Genomic DNA, 22,099 nt, shown 5'->3' with positions numbered 1-22,099 from the left:
TTGCAGATTTTTCACAGTTACAGAATTTTACATTTGGAGTGCACTGTGGATGATTCACTTTTAGAGTGGATGACATGACACCCTAGAGTGGAGAGTGTGTTCAACTCCTTTAAAAAAGTGCCTCTTCAACTTGCTCTCCAGTTCACACACGGTTTGTCTACTTTCATTAGATGTGACGATACCAAAGCACAGCGACTTAAAGAAACTAAAGTGGATCTGTCTGACTGAGAGGAGAACCATAGAGCAAAATATAAACCTGACTTCTCCCTCTTGGGCAAAAACACAAAGGTCCCCAATTTTAAAACTGCAATTTCTGACTCAGGGTTCCTCAGGCCAAGCTTTGTGACACTCACAGTGAAGACATGTCACGGCAGTCTTTGGTTTACAATGATTAGTTTGGAAGCTGTGTCAGTGGTGCTCTCTGAGTATTTTTTTAATGGACCTGCTTTATTATATTTATGATTATGGATGTTTGGGGCTGTCATGGTGAAGGATCTTTCACTGCGGTTTAAGTTTAAGTGGCTTAACACTGCCGCATTAAATAATATCATATTACCATAATATTACATTACGTGTCATTTAGTTGACGCTTTTATCCAAAGCGACTTACATTGATCAATTCTCACATCTGAGAAAGGCAAGTAGCATTAAGGGCGTTGCCTAAGGGCCCACACTGGGTATTTGCTGACCTAATATAACCCACCCATTACAAAATGAATATACTATTTCAAGTGTTAGCAAAAAAAAAATATTCATAGAATATACAGCATTACACAACACTACAACAGCAGCAAGGAATTGTGCTTAACGTTTGGAACGTTTTTCTTCAAAAACTACACTACCGTTGTGTATTTTGTTCAAGGAAAATAATATTATATGAATCAGAAATAACAGACTATTCTAGCTGCAAATGTCTGGTTTTTAATGGAATATGTACATAGGTGTATAGAGGCCTATTTCCAGCAACCATCTCTCCAGTGTTGGCGTTAGAAAGCTATTGGATGATTAGAAAACCCTTGAAAACCAATGTCTTGACTATATTCTCCTCATTTTGCTACTCTTTTGATGAATAAAAGTGTGAGTTTTAATGGAAAACACACAAAAATTATATAGGTGACCCCAAACCTTTGATCGGTAGGGTAAATATAGAAACACAGCGTTACACATGGGCTGAGGGCTACATGATACAGGAGAGGCCAGTAATTGAGATGTGAGTGGCTATTCCTCAGAGAGACAGACAAATCTGAGATGCAGAGCTGAGAGGGGAGATCATTGATTGTAGGAGGAGGAGGAGGAGGGGAGGAGGGTGGCAGCGTGAGTGTGAGAGAGCGAGTTGGGCAGAGTGTCCTCCTTTAAGACAAGTGTCTGGTTGCATCATTAGATCAGCGATGTTTACTCTGTGTGTGTCTTTATTTATTCAGTCTTAGGCTGTGAATAATGGAGTGGAGGTGAAAACACGGTCAGATACCGGGGCATCAATTCTCTATTTTTCCACAAGTGCAGTGTGTTTGGGACTAAGGGTACACTACGCCTCTTCAATACATCATTGTGTTGCTATTTTCCAATTCCTGAACTCTGGCCTTCACAGTGGCCTCCAAAACAAAATGTGACTTGTTGCATAAGGTGCACACCACACTGCAGTGACCCCAATATTAGTGAGATAATAAATCCTCATTCTTGTGCTGTCAGCATGTTGTTTGCGCCATAGCATGATGATGCACTGCGGGCAAAAGAAAAAAATCCACTGCAACAGCAGCTCCAGTGTTTGTGGTCATTATATAACGGCTGTGTGTGTGTGTGTGATGAAGAGAGGAACGAGCGGGTTTCTTTGCTGCTGGAGGATCTATCTATTATTCAGGAGCGGGGTTTGTGGGCTGCTCTGCTGCAGGACTCTCACCTCTGTGCACTGGACACTGCGCTGAGGTACTGTATAATCTGGGATTGAGCACACGAGGAGAGAGAGCTCACTGTGGTGCAGCTCAGGATATCGTCCCATTCGCTTTACCTCTAAAGTGTTTTAGCTGCAGATCAAACACAAAAGACAACAACAAGTGAACAGCTGGCCAATCACCGTGTGCCGTGGGTGTGATCGTCTGTCAGTTTCACAACATTACAGGAGTAACACTAATACTACGTTGTTGTATAGCAGAGTGAGTAGCGATGGGATCTCTGCCGCTTTATATTAGCAGGAGGAGAAGCAGATTGGTCAGAGTAAACATCGTACCAAAGCAGTTGCTTATGTGCACATCCAGCTAAAGGAAAGCCACCCTTCATTGGTAACACTTTAGATTAGGGATCACATATCCACCATTAACTAGGTGCTTACTAACGTGCATATAAGTAGCATACTAGCCTTTTATTAGTAAATAATAAGCACGTATTAACACCTTATGCAGGAAAAATCTTAACTCATTTTGTAATAGAGGTTGAATAAGGTTATGTAGAATAAGTTATTAATACGTCCTTAATGATTACTAATAAAGGGGGTAGTATGCTACTTATATATGTCAGTAAGCACCTAGTTAATGGTGAATATGTGTTCCCTAATCTAAAGTGTTACCCTTTCGGTATGGGTTATATTTCTTGCTTCATTTTGTTCTCCACCAACTCAAGAAGGAAATACGATTAGTACAGTACAAATTAAAGTCTGTATGTAGTACATATACCTGGCCTCTCAGATACTCACATTTCTCAAACTGCCTCTGTGGTCCATTTAAGCCACCATAGAGTTCAGAAATACAACATGAATATTATAATAATAATAATAAAAGCAGATATATCAGGGCAGCTATAAAGCTCCCATTGAGTGGTCCTATCGCACATATATATGAGTTATGGAGGTCTACTTACATACATTAACTTGTTTCTATGGTCAAAAACCTCCTAGTTGCAAACCAGGCGATCAAAATCTCTCCTCACTGAAGCTCTCATCAGTCACGCAGTTTAAGACTGAAATCTCACCCCCAGAAGACAGACTGTGTTGTAATTGGCCAGCCAACGAGAGCTTTCCGAACTCTCTTGTGATTGGCCAATACCTGGAAGTGACATATTCAGCACACCAGCTCTCAGAAGTGCAGCTCCCCCGCTGGAACGGTGGATGTACTGCTACTCATTATCAAAACATTGTTTAAAAATGGCTTCATCACGACTCCCCGCCGCAGTCCCTTTTATGACTTTGACCCAGAGTCAGAAGACACTGTGAAACACCTCCACAACGGATGTTCTTCTTCTTCTGCGGTTCAATATATACAACCGGATGTGCCCGGAGCAGGAGGATCCGCTGTTCAGGAGACAGGATCCTTACGTCACGATTCCAGGCTTTTTCTGAGCGCGTGCAGAGCCCGAAAATACATAAAACCCAGCGTTCTCAGCAGTGGCTGAACGGTTTGTTTCGAAACTTTAGAGCTTCTTAAACAAGGTAATGGCGCAGATACACACCAGAAAAACAGCGTTAATTGGAACATCCGGTCCATGGGAGCTTTAAGTGAAGTTTTGAATACAGGACTTGATGCTGCTTCCTTCACTTGTAACTACATAATCGACATCCACTTACAGTATTATTATTTCCTCCACTTATTAAATTCACTTTGCTTTCATTTTGTGATTCACTGGATGACTCACACACACACACACAAAGCCACACTGCTGCTGCTACACTGGTGACATTACATTTCGTGCCAGTCCCTCTGTGTCATTAAAATGGCTGTGCGTGGTCCAGGGGGAGTCCCGCTAACACGACAACCCCCCCCAAAAAACCCAGAATTAAGAGAAAGAGCCTGGTATCATCAGTGGATCATGGGAGGGAGAGGAGAGGAGAGTGCTGCTGTAAATTAAACAGATTTGTTTGGTGTCTGTAATAATAATCTGCCGCTTTAGGGAAAGCCTTGTGTCGAGCTTTAAGGGTTTTAAATGGCTCTGCTCGTCTTCTCCTGCCGTTGTCTGTATTAATCACAGCCCCTCCGCTGCTGTGTCTAGTGAGCGGACATTTTCTGCGAAACTGGCTTTAATGCAGGGTCATTAAGATGATTCCATCGTGTTTCAGTGTCACAGGGCTGTGTGCAGCACACACACACACACACAGAGGGAAGGATGTTGTCAGAAGAAGACGTCGGGTTTTCCTCTTCTCAATAGATTTGATTATTTTACAGCTTCCAAGTATTGTATAACCTTTGCTTCATTTGTTCACTATAATTAGCACAGACTTGAATTGACAGGCTTTGTGTCGAGGTCGGCCTTTAATGCGTCAGTGGATATTTTTGAAATGGAGCCACATGAATGATGACTGTCAAAAATGTGAAGAAAACAGCCATTCTCACTGTGGTGATTGACGAGGGAGATGACTGCTCGGTTTTGATTGTTTTCCTAATGATTAAGTTATTATTAGAATGATTATATGTCTGTAGAATAAAAGAGGGCTGGTGTGTGTGTGTGTATATGTTTGATGAAAAAATTAATATCACACAGATACTTTCATGACAATCAACAGACATTTATTTTGGAATCAATTTTAAAATCCTGCTTTTTTTCTTTTTTTTTTACTTCTAAAGCCTTAAAGGGTCATACCCCAGTGATCTTCAATTCAATTCAATGTCATGATCAGAGGTCTGCAGAAAAAGGTCCCCATCTTGTGTCACCTGGAGTGAGATTAAAACACTGTGGAGACGGATTAAATTTACTTCCCCACTGCCAGTTTTTAAATCTCGACTAAAAAACACACTTCTCCTTAGAGTATGTATAAGAGTATTATAGTTTTTTTTATATATGTATATTCACTGTCCACTTTTAAAATGCATCTTAAAATCCATTTTTGTGTATATTTTCTACAGTATTTTATTGTTTTATTGTATGTTATGTTGTTTGTTCTTCGGTCTAATAGGTCACACGTTTTATTTGTTTTATTTATTTATCTCTGATGTACAGCATTTTGTTCCAACTGTTGTTGTTTTTAAAGTGCTTTATAAATAAAGTTGGATTGGATATATTTGATATTTTTCTGTGTTTTATTGCTTTTATCCTGTCTATTTTACATACTCTTGCGAAGTACAGCACAGAAAAAACCTTTGGATTGGATCGGAACAGACATCAGAGGAGCATTGATTGAACATTGAAGTTGAAAAGGTAAATATAAAGGTTTCTCCTTAAGTTAGGGTTAGTGACAATTAAACTTGTGCATGTGCTGCTGTGGCAAATTTTAAAGTTTTAGGTTTATTTTAGCGGTTGAAGGACTGTCAGTTTGTCACTCTCTTGAATGCTGACAGCTGCTTTACATTATTTTACTGAACAGCATCTGTATTGATTTCACAACATCCCCCTCTCTCCTCGTCCTCCTCCTGCCTGCAGAACACAGCTCTCTCTTTGGCTATAATGACAGAAGATGTGCAAGTGGACAGAACATTCAGAGGTGTCCTGAGCCACTGACAGAATCACATTTAAATCCTGTGCCTGAACGAGAAAAACGGACAAAACTGCAATAAAGAAAAGGAAAGTTGCTGCATCAATATTTCACTTTAGCAGACCTCTAGCATTTGTAATTTTCTCATGAATATGTATGGCATGACTATTTCTGTCACCCCATGTTCATTTGGGCAGTTACAGTGAGTAATGTCCTTTCACCAGCTGTCTAACCACAGAGAACTACAGTACGCAGACTTTTATATATTTTAATGGCCTTGTACGAAAAGAAGTGGTCATACAATTAAAAAAAAATGTTTTTAAATCAAAATAAGTGGAAAATTGGGTTAATTCAAGTTGTTTTCTTGACTTTTTCCACAGGAAAAGTAGTTGCAAAGGAAATAGAATTCAATATGATTAATTAAATAATATAATTTCAGATGAATTGATGTGTATATGTGCCACAATCAAGAGAATCACAAGCTCATTGATGATAATAACATTTTAGAAATCAAATATTGTGCAGTTCAGGCTGACAGAAGGAGGTGTTGGACAGACTTCACAGGTTCATTGAAGCTACAAGTTTGAGAGTTGTCGTCAGTCACCAGTAACCACGGCCAACTGTGATGTCACAGGTCATCACTGCCACTTTCCACTGGAGGTCAGCAGAAACAAGAGTTTAAGGGCACGTTAGATTTGTGAATCCCCCCCCTCTGCTTTGATGCTGCTGAAATAGACGTGCTGCAAATGCTACAGTGATAACACTGCGACGCATCTGCTGAGGGTTTACTAAACATGTAGAAAATCTGAGCTGTGCTGCCTTTAAGCCCTCAGGTTTGAAAAACACTACACTCTCTGTAGGCTGAGCCTGAACAAGGTCAGAGTCCAGACGCAAAACATCAACTCTGTACATTCTGTTCACATGACTGTGGGTGAAAACCTTTTTTTTTTTTTATTTCATGTATTTCCAGAGTGGATGGTTGTTTGCCTCCATGTGTCCCTGTGATAGACTGCCAATCTGTCCTACCGTTCACCCTATGTCAGCTGAGATTGGCACCAATGACCCCCACGATGGAAAAGGATTTACTTAGTTTTATGGAATGGTGATGCACCTGTTTCCTGAAAAAGAATACAGATTACCACCCACTCCTGCAATAACACAAATAATACTCAAAAAAACAAATCTAAAGTATGAGCTGAAGAATATGACGGCCTTATTCCTTGTTCTGCCTGATGATATGGAGATTATTCAACTGACTGGCTGCACTGTTTGGTTTCAATAAATAAAAAATGACACTGCAGCTATAAAGGCATCCTGTTTATATGACTCTTTTCACAAAGGGCTGTTATAGGTGAAGAACGCCAACAGCTACATAATGAACTTCTGCCTCCGCGTGAAGGTCAGTCATGTGCTACGCTTTCAAGCAACTGAACTACAAAATACATTGATAGGGAATCATGCATCAGTAAATGAGATAACATCTTTGATTTCCAATAAAAATAAGTACTTAGAGAACAATATTCATGTGTGTCGTCACTGCAGCCAGTGAACATAAAACCGTGTACGGTTTGTGTCTTACTTTTTTCCCTTTGCGATAGTTTGCTTTATTAAAGCCTCTTTTTGGACATTTTTGCAACCGTGTTTGGATCCTCATTGTCCCATTTTTATTCATTTGAAGGTCCAGGAAGGTTTATTGGCAGAAAATGAATATAAACTTTGTATCACTTTAAATTAAAAATGGTTAGGTTTCTATCACCTTTAGAATAACTATACTCAAAAAAATATAAACACACAAACTTGAATTGGTGAACAAAAATAGAAAGTCATGACATTTGCTCAGATTCTTGATGCATTTGTTTATGGAATGATTTGTTTTGCTCAAACCCAGTAGTCCAGTGTCACTTGGCCACTTCTATTGACTACAATCTCAGATTAAGTATTTCAACTCATGAGTCATGGAGCATGGCAGAGTGGTGGTCAATATGCGTGACCAGTACACAGACACTCCTTATGGTCTGGTCAATAAAAGGGCACACCAAAATGTGGACTTTTGTCACTTGTCAATATGCCACAGATGTCACAAATCATGATGGAGCGTGCCATTGGCATGCTGAGTGCTGGGTTGAGCGTTACAGCTGTGGCAACACAACTGAATGTGCATCATTCCACGATCGACAACCTGGTGATGTCCATGCGTCGATGGTTTACCGCTCTGTGCGTGATGCTAATGGTGGACACACACGTTATTGAAGTTTGTGAACTTGGATCATCGACCCCCATTATGTTCTTCCTGCCATAGGACTTTTATTTTGAAATTGATCCTAATTATTAAATTGATAAAGTTGTACTGTTATTTTTGGATAGTTACTCTGTTTTGTCATATAACAATAACTGAGTTTTTCTTTGTGCGTTTATATTTTTGTTGAGTGTACTAATGTATTAGTGCTTTAGCTGCCATGTTGTGCCACTGTGCTTCTACAGAAGCTTGAATGGAAAAAACATCTGGTGCAGGAAGGGGTACACTAGAAGTGAGAAAGCTTAGTCTTTATTCACCTGGTGTATGTTGAGGGATGGACGAAATAACATTAAAGGGCTACTTCACCCAAAAAATATGCAGGTTTACTAAAATGCATGATTCGATCATCAGTGGAGATACATGTCTCATTCCCACAACAAGAGAGGAAGTTGGGATTGAAAAGAAGAAATAAAATTGACAAAAAAAGTCAACGTCAAAGTCACTTCCTTCAAAAAATAAAAAAAAGCCCAACAGCACTCTTTACTGTTTGACCACTTGTCTCTGAGTAGAGGGACATAAATGGGTTAAACTGCCCTTTAACGGGCACACTGAGTAGAGAATGATCCCATATATCAGATGGAAGTTTTAACAGTGCTGTTGGATATCAAGTGTGTCCTGTATTTCTTGGCAAATACAGTGCATCCATCTTTAAAGAGAACAGCTTGTCCTTGGAACAGATGGAGGTCATTTGCTGCAGTGTAAAGCAGCAAATCCCCTGTAGGCTATCTGTGAGTCGACCAAGGACATGTCACTGCACTGCTCCAACAGCCAGGTACTAACCCTAACCCTAACCAGCTGAATATTCTTATTCATGGGCACTGTCTCCTCTCTGAAAAGTATTTTACTTATAGGCTGATTTCACCACCAAAGTCTATTTCCTTAAGCCGTTGCACTGAAATGAATAAAATATGAAATGACTCACAGTTGGTGAGTGAATAAAAAACACTAAGTTAAAGGGAAGGCGAGAATTTCTCACAATAAAAAAGTGTGAAAGTCATCAAGCATCTGTGGGCTACAGGCACTTGTGTGTTGCATTTATCCCAGCCAGTCATTTAGAATTTTACAAAGTGTACATCGAGTAAAAAAGACACAAATACAATATGGTTTACCATATGACAGCAGGGCCATAGGAGCCACAACACGAGGATATTCTATCTTCTTTCTTACCTCCTGTTCTGAGGGTCAGTGTGATGACACCTCTGACCAGAATGCTGCTACACTCACCAGTGACTACTCAGCGAGTGCAGAGGAAGACAATGGCCCGTCTAGAACAGACAGAGAGTGTTAAAATGTGTCTCAAAAGGCACAAACCAGTCACCATAACAGGTTTTCTCTGGCTGTGCACAAAGGCCAGGTTGTCTCAGGACTCTCAGCAAACTGAACCAAACTCCATCTATCATCTTTATTTGTTTAAAGATGGAATGAGTATCATATCTGCATTCAAATATCGAGATTATTGTTATTATATGAATAGCTGATTAGTCAACTTGCAATAGATTTCTTGTTATTATTGAGGTAAATGAGTGTTTTATCTTGGTCACATTTTAATGACCTCATTTATTTTATTGTCTCTGCTATTAGTTCCAGGGTCTACAAGCAGAAATTACAGGTCTATAACCTGGCATATTTATATTTTATATATGTTTATTAATATGCATTGTCCCTTTTCTTAACCCTTTAACACCGAGCATCTCACAGACGACACGTTTGCACAAGTGCATTTTGCATTGCAGTAATTACGCGACTGCCATTGGACAAATACCAACTGTTCGAAATTATTATTGTAAATATATTTGTATACTGTTAGAAATGATTTTACGCAAAATGTTATCTACATCAAACACAGTTTGTGCAGTTATGCATCATAACTGCACATGTTTGTTCTTTTCTGGTTTATAAATGTACTCACAACCAGGCACAACAACAGGGGTGAACTATAACGATCTAAACTAGTGGTTCTCCAAAAATCTTTTCATACCAAGTATCACCAAGGAAAAATACTGAGCTCTCCAAAGTACCACTGTGACGACTGATACTAAAATAAATTGGCGTAAACGGGCCTGCCAAATTCAGCTACGGACATTTCACAGGAGGCAAATTTATTAGTAATAAAATAATGAATTGTTAACAGTTTTCAGTCAAGTCCACACTTTACAGCTATCACTAAAACTGTCCTGCAAACAGTGCAATTCATTGAATTTAACCACAAAAAGGCCACAGAACATTGGACTTCTGTTTCAAAATCAAACATTTCTATTGAAGTCCCTCTTTTATATTATCTATGAGAATATTTTGGTTCATTTGGTGTACGGCTCACGTGGGGTAATCACTTTGAGAGCCATAGATTTGAATTGTGTTTAAATACTACAAACTATAAACATGTAAAGTCTCATAACCCTTCAGTCACAGGTTCCTTTATGACACCAGCGAAGCCCCACGTTAAACAATTCGGCTCTGTATGAAATAGAGCTAAAGGATTTTGCAGATCATGTTATCCCTGAGGGTTTGACGTCAGGCAGAACATTATGTGCCGGGACAGTGAATTTGTGTGTCTGTGTGAGTGTGCGTGCACACACTGCTTCACTACTTCCTACATCAAAAAATCAGACTGAAAGGCACTGACGGAGTTTTTTTCTTTGCCCCATTTTCCAGTCTAACATTGGCCTAAGACACCATTTTTCTGAAGAACTGAGAGAATTTGCCACTGGATGTTGAGAAAAAAAAAAAAAAAGACCTTTTGACTGCAGTGAGTGCACTAATGTGCACAAAATGTGCAGCTACAATCTGAATTGTATGAATCAGTGGACATCATAACACACCAGCTTTAAAGTCCACCTCTGAGATTTCAGGTGATGCAGTCACTTGTTAGATGTGAGAGCTCCCCCTACTGATTCTATAAGAGATCACAACAGAAAACCAGCAGCAGCTGCAATACAGTGTGAACCAGCTCACCTGTGCTCAGTTAAACAAGTGGAAGAAAAAAAAAAAAAAACACGCCACATGGTTGCAAAACGCATTAAAACACCACTTCAAATGCCTGTTAATGTGTCTGGTGTGTGTGTGTGTGTGTGTGTGAGAGCATGTGTGTTTCATTTTATTTCATTTTTTTTGCTGGGGGATTGAGTGATGAGGATGGAGGAGGTGCAGGGGGGTGAGGAAGACCCAGGCAAGCAGGGAGGCTGAAGTCAGGGTTGCTACGGAAACCATTGTATTCCCCTACACTGTGATTGGTGTTGCGGGTATGAGCAAGTATCTGCTATTTCTGTCATTATTCAACACCTAAGACATGAGCACAGTCACAGGACATGTATATATATATCTATATATATAGATATATATATACACATGTATACACATATATATATATATATATATACACATACATATACATCTATATCTCTCTCTCTATATATATATATCTATATATACATATACATAGATATATATCTTTATGTACAAACGCACACACACACACACACAAGTTCACCCAGCTCAAAAATTAGGTTCCGCTGCCTCATCGGGACCGAGTTCTGGGCCCCAGGACTACTGGCCCACACAAAGTCAGTGTTTATGTCAGAAAAGGCCCTAAAGAAGTAGCAAATGCAAGTACACACACACACGCACACACGCGCACACCCACACCCACACACACACACACACACACACACACACACACACACACACACACACACACACACACACACACACACACACACACAAGACACACAAAGACCCTTTTATATTCAGTGTCTTTAAAACACCTTTGTAGTATCCTTATCTTCACATCTCGGCTGTTGTACCTAAACACCGTCAAGCTTTGTTATTATTTTGTGCTTCATTCACCTTCATTTAATCTACGGCTAAACATGAATATGTGACACTGCCTTCACTCCCCGTCATATGAGCGACCGCAGAGGTTCATGCCTGTGTAGATACTAACAGTACTACAGTACCTGGCTCAATAGAACAACACATGTTCAATGCAGCCATTGATTTATCAGTGAACAGAAGCAATGACTCATGAACTGATCAGTGTGTGTGTGTGTGTGGCGCTGCACTTCCACTGATGAATGAATTCCTCAGGAAATACACAGCATGTCAGATCGATGTCACACACACACACTCGTGTGTGGAGCAGCTCCTGAGGGAGCGACCACTCATTTTCAGATGATCAGATTCCATGTTAAAAATAAAATACAGAAGTGAGAGGAAAAGAAAAAAAGTTGAATTCTAAACTGTTACTAAAGGATTATGGGTAAATGACCAGAAACCCGAAAGCTAATGAGCTAAAATAGAAACATTCTAATTTTACCCTAATCTCTAATTTTATATCCAAAAACCAAGTTACTTAAAACAAAAAGTATCGTTTTACCCATGATTTGCCTAAAATTAAATTCAGAAAATACTATAAAACCCCAATAATTTAGTACTTCAGATCAGTTTTCAGTCATCTGTTTAATCTCTACTCTTTTTCCCCCAGTGTTACACAGAGTGACTTTATAATAGTAGTCTGCTTATGTGTTGTTCAGGATAAAAAAAGACATTTAATTCACTAAAACCTGATAGAAAAAGAACAAAAATAATATGTACATATGAAATGCACTCTGGTAAAATGTAATTTTTTACCTTTTATAGTCTTTATTACCTTTAGTTTACTATCTATGGTGCTGTGACACTGTAAATGTCCCCATTGTGGCACTAATAAAGGATCCCGTGTGACTTGATGAAGACTGTTGAGTCAAACCGCCTTGTTTCTTCATATAAACGTTCTGTTATTAAGGATTTTTATATTATTCTACATCTGAGTGCCTCCGAGACCTTTCTTTTTGACTGCCACTTATGCTTAATAAGTACTTTGCAATATCTGAACTGCATAATACAGTGGCTCCTTCATCTCGCTCATTCTTAAGGGCAAGAAACAGTTGTTGTACGATGTGTGAACCAGGCTTTTGGAAATGTTAATCTCAGCTCATTAACATTAACCACTAGGGCCCTTTTCTTCTCCTTAAATCAATAATCCATCCTCGTGAGAGGGTTTTTCGCCGGATTGAGCAACGAGCGAAGGTCTCGGCGAGCTGAGAACAAGGAGACAGAGAATTGGACAAAAATGCTCTGGGACCTGATGTGACGGCAGATTGTGCAGGTGGAAAGAAAAAGAAAAAAAAAGAAGCAGAACCAAGCACTAAGACCCAGTGGAGAGAGAGGAGGGAGACGAGGAGCAGGCTGTGTCCGCTTGCCGCCTGCCTGTCTGCTCTACACGGATCTGCAGTTGCCCTGGGCACAGGCTGGATGTTTGTATGTCTGTGCGCTGTGTGCGTATGTGTCTCCCAACCTTTTGCACATCACAAGCTGGAGGACAGAACATATAATCTGTCCACTCTCACCCTCCTGCTCCTGCTCTACCTCTAACACCACCTGGATCGAAGACCTGGCTGGAAGAGAGCAAAGGAAGAGGGAGGGTGTGTGTGTGTGTGTGTTGTGTTTTTGAAGGGATGGGAGGGGGGGGGGGGCGGTCAACGTGATGACGAGATGAAAAGAGCCAGGTGAGGAGGAGACACAGGCACATCCCTCTACTCTCTTTCCCCTCCCCTCCCTCTTTCTCTCTCTCTCTCTCTGTGACGTGGTATGTGTGCGTGTGTGTGTATGCGTGTGGTGTGTCAGTGTGTGTTTGCTGTGTGTGTGAATGAGAGAGAAACAGGTCGGCTTTCCTTCAGCAGACTGTGAACCTGCAGAGGAGGCAGCAACACTCTCCAGACTGAGGTATGTCACCGACTTATCATCACACACACACACACACACACACACACACACACATCTCCACACACACACCTGCCCGCTTAGAGAACGCGCGTCTGTGTGTGTGTTTGTGTGTGTGTGAGGGATGCGTGTTTTGTTGTTTTTGTTTGCTTTTGTATTTTTTTTAATGCGGGGGAGTGGAAGTTAAGATGCCGGGAGGGTGGGTAAAAATCTGCTTCCCCGTGATATCACACATCACAGTGTCTGTGTCCATGTGTGAGGACGAGATCTCTGCAAACAGACGCCTCCTTTCATGCTCCTCTTTCCCCAACTCCTGGTTGTCACTCGTGTGCTGCTGAGGTTGGAGTGAAAGTGCTTTGTAATGAACAACAGGCTAGTTTTCTCCATGCAGTAAACACCATATAGGATCGTACGGTTTCCAGTCATTCTGCCACAACCTTATATTCTCTGTGTGAATATAACCTACTACTTTCATTGATTTGATAGCACAAAATGGGATCATGTTTTGACTATTTTAAATGGTTATATCTGTATTCTAATTGACATAATTGACTATTATACACCGTCTTACTGCAAAATGGGATTTTGTGTGATTAAAAACCCCCTCGAGATTTAAACCACTTCACTTCAGAGAATCGTGGTCATAATGTTTTGCTGGTCCTTGGAGTGTTTACCTGGACACCAGAGAGCAATAAAACTAATCCATGTTTGAATGAGAGTAAGAATCTACAGAGGGCCGTGCCTACAGTTGTTGTTGTTACATCACGGCTCAAATGTCGTTTACAGATTATTTAATTGGGGTGAAGGTGACTGTAACCCTTTGACCTATTCGCCAAAGGCCACCTACTTACGCCTGCGCGTGTCACGTGACGGTCATGCTCACTGTGCGTACGTACGCGGGTTAGGAAAAGCACAGGCGCGTTTGCAGCGATGAAGCCAGTCACACTTGTGAAATGGAAAACTTGCACATGCAGGTGTGTAGCATATGGAAATGTACCAAAGGCTTCCTGCTCGCTCCACAGCTTTAACGGTGTGTGTGGGGTTGTGTCCAGGTGAGATTATGACAGTAAACATAGCACAGGAGCTCTCGACTAGACTTTTTTTTTTTTTTTTTTAAACAATGCTGAAGTTGCTCTACCACCATTTCTCTGGATTCAATACAGAGCAACATTGTTTTTTATTTATTAATCTACGTCTATATTGCACTTTTCAAAATGTGTTTTCTAATATCAAAAAAAGTCATACAAATGCAGATTTACAGTAAATAATTAGCAATGTGTTTGTTGATCTTTCCCAAACACGGAGCTATGTAGTAATGTGTTTCTCGGGTTAGTTCACACCTCCAGCTCGCTTCTTGACTCTGTTAAAGAGGACATATGGTCCACTCTGTGCTTTTAGCTTCTCCCTGGGGCTGCGGCTGCCCTGAAAACACACAACTGAAGATGCAGATGTCAAACATGTAGTAAATTATGACCCTGGCTACAAGTGAGTGCAGACTGCATCGAGTCTGGCAGCAGTTATTGCCAAAGCAAACGAGTGCCACATCTCTGTGTATCATCTGTATATGGGTGAAAAGTATTATATAGTATTTGGTATTTATATAAACATTAAATAAGTCAGATTTAGGGGATTTCCTGTCAAACTTGTATAATTTACAGACAACAATACTTGTATTACAGCAGTGATCATTTTATATTATATAATACATGTAATCTTTAGTAGGGTTTCTCCTCAGTTAATGACATTAATACACATAATTTTGCTATCTCTCTTTTACCAAGTTTGTTTACAAAGAAACATCTGTTTTTCAACAGGATTATCTCTTTTACCCCCGCAGATACTTTCAACTGAAGGTCAAACTGGAGAGACGCCATCACTAAAAGTTTCTATGTCTCCTCGGAATCAGTGAATCGTCTGCAGAGCCCTACGTCTACTGAGGCCAGAGCCTGTGCAGCTCCTGCTGCGATGAAAGAAACCAACGCCTGAGCTTCTCAGCGACACCCTACGACAGGGGAGGATGGGCGATGGGCCCATGAAATTCAGCAGACTCTCTCCTCCTTATGCCATCCTCTCATGGAGAATTCTATCACACCAAGCCCCTCCTGGAACACTTCTCTCTCCGGGCTCTACACATTTCCAGCCTTACTGTATCCAAACAACTCTAACGTGAGCTTGCCCATCACAAGCATCCAGGGTAAGATCAATCTGAATCAGTCCTTGGCACTATGTGCTATGCTCATTATGGACGTGCTGGCAGTGGTAGGGAACTTGGCCGTGATCATTGTCATCACCAAAACTCCACAGCTACGTAAATTTACGTTCGTGTTCCACCTCTGCCTGGTGGACCTGCTGGCAGCGCTGGTGTTGATGCCTCTGGGGATGGTATCAGACAGACTCCTGGTGGACGAGGCGCTGTGCCGGAGCTACCTTTGCTTGAGTGTGTGTCTCATAAGTGCTGCCATCCTCACCATCTGTGCCATAAACGTGGAGCGCTACTACTACATTGTCCATCCGATGCGTCACGAGGTGAAGATGACGGTAGCGGTGGTGGTAGCAGTCGTGGTGGGAATCTGGATTAAAGCCATAGTCATGTCCTTGATACCTCTTGTGGGATGGCTGCTCCAAGGGAACCAGAGTCTGGGGACTCCGTCCCTCTTCATTCCTGGGCAGAGACACTGCTCCCTCCACTGGACGGGTGGCAGGACCACACGCTTACTTTTCATGGTCTTTTTTACATTTATTTATTTCCTATGCCCCATGATGATCATTCTAGTGGTCTACTGTAACATGTTCAAGATGGCGCGAGTAGCAGCCATGCAGCATGGCCCCCTTCCCACCTGGATGGACATGCCGCGACAACGCTCTGAGTCCAACAGCAGCTACTCCACCATGGAAGCCAGCCTCGGAGGAAGTGGCGCCCGTGCCACGCCTCAGAGGACCTTTGGTGGTGGGAAAGCTGCGGCTGTTTTGGTGGCAGTGGGAGGCCAGTTCCTCTGCTGCTGGCTGCCATATTTCTCCTTCCATCTCTATTCAGCTGTGGTTTCAACATCTCCGACCTCATTGGCCCAAATGGAGGATGTGGTCACATGGATTGGCTATTTCTGCTTCACCTCCAACCCCTTCTTCTACGGCTGCCTGAACCGGCAGATTCGCGATGAGCTAACCCGCCACCTAGCCTGCTTCTTCAAGCGGGCTGGGCCAACTGAAGGGGAGCAGCTGCCCAGCCGCGAGGCCTCGATTGAGGAGAACTTTATGCAGTTCCTTCAGGGCACCGCATGCAATCTGGAGCCCTGCAACTCTAACAGCAGAGACAGCCCAGAGGAGCCAGAGACTGAGGCCATTTATGATTCAGCTGTTCAGCAGAACATGCCAGCTGACTTCCATATCCCAGGGCAGATCCTTGAGGAGACCTCAGAGTTCATTCAACAGCAACATCTGAACAATGATCTACATGGGTCAGAGAATGAAAACTGCTGCAAAACTGTACCAGAGGTGTAGCTCTCTAGCTCCTCTGCCATTCAGTGATCAAAGAATATATTTATTTTTATTCAACATTTTCCAAAATGTGCTGAATAACACGTTTGTTCATACTAAAACAGCGCTTTTAACCACAACATCCTGTATCTTCTCTGAAGAAATGGAAGTTATATAAAGTTACATGTATAGCTTATACGAAAGCTATGAGTCTGGAGGCTTTTCAGAGAAGGACACAGCTGGATATATTGTGTGCATAATCTCCTTCAAATCCCCAGTGACCACGATGCAGCAGCATTACATGACATGTTTTCTATAGAGCTATACAGTGTGAGGCTGTTTTCTGTGTAATGTCATAGGATGGATACTAAACCCATGTGTTTAACCACAGTGCAGTTAAGTGACAAAGAGCTAATAGATAGAACAAAGTGCTGGGACTCCAAGAGAACAAAAATCTTTAGGGTCAACACAGTTTTCACAGTTTATGTAAAACGATGAGCCATTAAAAGTGTTGAAGCAAATGTCAAGTTTAGTTTTTATATGTCTACCTGTGTTGAATCACTCATTCACTAATATTAGGGTTCTTTATCAGACATAAGGCAATAATGAACACTATACAATGTCATGGCACATCAAACATGTATGCCCTTGTGCATTTTTTTTTCCTATTTGAGTGCTAAATATGCCCTGACTGAAGCCCCTTGACAATCATTGACTCTTGAACCACACACAATGTGTTATTACTGACGTCTCATTTAACCATAAAAAACAGATTTATTATCGAAAAATGAGAAGGTGGTTAAAGTAAACTATATTGTTGTAATTGTTTTTGCTCGTTCTGTTCCCGTCATGTATCTGATCCTCATACCACGAAGAAACCAATGCAAAAATCTTCGGCATAAGGGAGTACATATTCAGAGCTCCCATCGTCTCTTCAAGTGAAAAATTCACTGAATAGAAGCAGGATCACCTCCCAGCTGGTGTTGTTGGTGGTATTGCCAATAAACCGACTGACACATCAGTGTATTTTTAACATTTTCCAGGAATATCATTATCACATTTATCTGTTCTTAGTCTTGTGATTATCACTTCCTCACCGAAACCTCACAGCTCAACTTGTGATTCAACCCCCTTTTCGCTGAAAGGAGAGCACTGAGACTAGCTCATTGTGTGTGCCATGAAACCAGCGAGTGTTAGGAGTACAGCTACAGGACATTGAAACTGTCACTTTGTTGAAACCAAGGCTCCATGCAGATCGTTTTCAGACCGGCCCCCTTAACCCCCGTGATGCCTGTGCAGTTTACAGGTAAACACAGGAGCAGTGTGAGTGCTCCCGAGTGTGTGCTATAAACAACCAGGCTTGTTGTGACTACACAGCACACAGGTGTGACAGTGCTTACACATGGCAAGATTTTGCCTTTGGCCTCCTTTAGCCACACATGGAAGGCAATTGTGGACACTTTCTCTGATCTCAGGTGGAATACAGTTTGCACAAGTCACGCTGGCGGTGACAAATAAACGTTCCAAAGAAAATTACAGGGCACAGATCTCGTAACTAAATGCTTTTTTGTCTCTTGTTTTACTCTTGCTCTTCCTTGCCTTCATCTATTTTGGACTGCCGCATACAAGACTGTTGATATGATCACAAGACACTCAACACAAGGCACCCAGGCAAGGTTCATGTTTTGCTGGGAGTCAGAACAAAAAAAAGAGGTCTCTTTGTTGGAGAGGCATAATGTTGACTGTTTTTCGTTTATAGCTGGATTTGTCATGTCATCCTGCTTAAAGTGTTTCTCCTGTGTCAAAAGAAATGGTGCAGTAATGTTGGATCCAAATATATTTAGATGTTTAACAAGGAGCACAAAACAAAATCACTGCCATGATCCCACATTTTCCTACAGGGCCTGTTTTTCTTTAGCAGTGGCAGTAATAATAAGCTACAACATATTCCTCATTGAACATTAATCTATTCTTTGTGTTGCAATGTTTAAATAAATTGTGATATTTCACACAATCTGGGGGTCATTACAAAACCCGTTACATTAAGTGTATTATTCAATCCGTTGAATTTCCATTACCATGGCAGCACATTTGCCCTGACCCATCAGATTACACGCTTTAAACTCTACTTCTGCTATCGTCAGGTGATGACGACGACAGAGGGATGAGCTACCCTGAAGGTGAATGAACTGCAGACCATATTCCCAGCTTCAGGGACATACAGTTTTGTGCATCGGCCATTATTAATACAATCAATTTGTTCATTGTCTTCGCTGTATCTCTTTTTGTACCTACGCTGAAAAGACTGTGTGGATTCTTTGTTATGATTGGGGTTTGTTTCACTGCCTTGTTAAGACTCCCCAGTGTACTGGTTACCTATCTGTTGAATTATTTTTTAAAAAAAGCAAAAAAAAAACAGCAAGGAGATTGTGTTGTGGTTGTAGTCTGTCAAAGTTAACAGGTATTTTCATACCAATAACTGCATCTATCACGTGATGAAGCACATCAAACATTTCTCTCTCCTATATGCTGGCTTCCACCTCCTCTTTTCTGCCTCTGTGTGTGTGTGTGTGTGTGTTTGTGTGTGTACTTGTATTTGTTACATCTTTAATCTTTTAATCATTAGGACACTTTCTGACATAAACACTGACCTTATCAGCACCAGTTGTCCTCGTGGACACCAAAATCTGGTCCTAATTGTGGTTGGGTTCAGATTGAGGCATAAAGCTTTGTTTAGGATGCCCAAAAGAATGGAAGCCAATGCAGAGTCCTACTAAGAAAAGCTGTGCAAACCGGTGTGTGTGTGTGTGTGTGTGTGTGTGTGTGTGTGTTGCCACCAGGGGGTGCAGCATCACAGGGGTGCAGTGAAGCACTATGAACAGAATGAAAGAGGAGTGACATTCGGAGTAAGACAGGATGTTGGACTCTGTGTGTGTGTGTGTGTGTATGAATGACACTGTCATAATAAAACTTAATTGACTCACTGACAAAAACCTGTTATTACAATAATAATGATCCAACACGTGCAAAGATGAACTAAATCCAAGCCATTTTCGCCGTTTGATTTTCAGACACAAAAAGGCTTGAGAGAAACACCACAAACATCTGTAACATTTTACATACAGTATTTCTAGAGTTCAAGTCTGAAATATTGTTGGAAGTAAAGTTTCCCTAACCATAGGTTGTTTCTTTACCAGCAACGACCAAGCGACCAAACAGCCAAGCCTGCACAACGCGAGGCCCAGCATCACTTTTATGATTCTCCTAATTTTCTTATGCTCTCCTGCGCTGCTCCCCATCCAACACAGTGACTCATAGCTTTCATGTCGAGCGGGGAGATCGCCTCCCGCAGCGCACAGAAACGCTTCAAACAGCCTGACCTTTGTGCTTGGCATCGACACACCCAGTGAAAAGTGCTCAAGGACAGATGCCACCATCACGTTACCCAGCCTGGAGGGTCAGTAGGTGCATGGTGCATTCATTCAGTTGTGTTCATAATTGTCTCTTATCAACTAAAGCGAGAAATGGTCTTAGAGGCCACTTTCAGCAGCAACCAGAGCAGTGGCAAAAACAAATGCATGTTTACCTTGAGAGCGTCAGCACAGAAAAGCTTCTACATGACCACAATAATGTGAAAATATCACTCACTTCCAAATCCTGGCTCTTCTGAAATCAGCTGTTGCCTTGGTAACCTGAGATGATGACAGCGTGGAGGGAGGGTTTGGCAGGAGAAGCAGCAAAGTGGATCTGTTTGGGAAATGGAGCAAAGTTATAGATGAGTGTAACACGGTATGTGGACTTCAATTTCTAAATATTCTAATTCTAATTTCGAATATACATTTGCCATAGGTAATATACATCACCACTAACTAATGAGGCACCTATAAGAAAGAGAGTTGTAGGACACATAGAACTGTCACAAACCTAATAATAAAAATAATATTTATTGTCACTTCACAAAGTGGTTAAAAAGACAAACAATACACAACAATACACACAATTAAATAAAATCATATACACACATAGAGGTCAATAATTACGAGCAAGGTTTTGAATTGATAATTACAAAACTGTATTGCATTTGGTATAAAATACTTCTTATAAAAGGGGGTGTGTGTAGAATCACACACAATTCTTTGTATATAATCTTACTGGGCCTGTCTGGTTCTGCTCTTTGATCCCAGATGTCCACTCCACGTACATACATTACTGTAAAAGCTAAAACACAAACACAGTTTCTTAAATTACCTTATAGGAACTTCAGCTTTTTTAGATAAGCTGTTAAACTAAACATGCAATCTAGAAATGTCCTTAAAATTCTGATACTACCTTTACTAAGCCTTGCTAATACTTATACTAAGCTAATAAACTGTTGAGGTGCATGATGTACAAAATGACAAAAACAATGCACTCAAACTATACTGCTGAAGCATGAAATCATTGAGTCCATTAAGAAAGAAACAATACATATGTGTGTTGATAATTCCTTATTTGAATATGTTAATATAAAAAGCAAAACATTTAAATGTTTATTCAGCAACTTGGCTGGAAAATGTAATAAAGGAACAAAGGCCATTTAAAGACACCACACTGGGTCAACAGTCACTTGTTAAATTGTGTTAAAAATGTGTTTATAAATATTAAAAGTAGTTGCTGCCCTAGTTGAATAAAGTGTGAATTAAACCTGTTAATGTGTAGAAGAGAGAGCAGTACGACAGTACAGCGAAAGAAAACACCTATAGTTCAGTATAAACGTTCACGTCACTGAGTTTGTTCGTGTTGCTAACATTAGCATCACAGTGCTAGCTCACCTGTGCCTAGTTTGGCCTCGTGGCTGAAGAAAAGTGCAACCTCTGCATGGTGCCGTCACGTGACAGTGGTGTGGACCCTGATGGCTTTATCAACTCCTGCAGGGGGCCTGCAAATGCAGTACGCGTGTACGTCCATTGGGGGTGCTCTCACACCATACAACACAGCTGCCTCAGTGTGACATGGAGGTGAATGGCCTGAAATACAGAGAGAACAACGAGGCCTTTGCTCAGCATCAGTTTCAGGATCACAGAGGGAAAATAATCAAATGAATAATGATGAATGTGTTTTTTATTGTGATTAGTAACACCTGACAGTCAAAATGGCTGGTGCAAAAAAAAAAACACAGGTGCAAATGTCTGACTGCAGGT

The 22,099-nt window shown here is 41.1% G+C and overlaps 1 protein-coding gene across 1 annotated transcript; it reads left to right on the top strand.

Annotated features, from left to right (window-relative positions):
• Nucleotides 1–15,462: 15,462 nt before the first annotated feature.
• On the top strand, nucleotides 15,463–16,943 carry gpr61 (G protein-coupled receptor 61; the record flags this gene model as incomplete). Its single annotated transcript, XM_083895482.1, is given in 2 exon segments — nucleotides 15,463–15,516; nucleotides 15,519–16,943. Coding segments are annotated over 2 exon segments (1,479 nt in total).
• Nucleotides 16,944–22,099: the final 5,156 nt, after the last annotated feature.

Source organism: Microchirus variegatus, assembly GCF_963457635.1.
Source record: "Microchirus variegatus genome assembly, chromosome: 9".
NCBI lineage: Eukaryota > Metazoa > Chordata > Actinopteri > Pleuronectiformes > Soleidae > Microchirus > Microchirus variegatus.
Note: the sequence above shows the minus strand (reverse complement) of the source record. Positions and strands in the feature narration are given on the sequence as shown.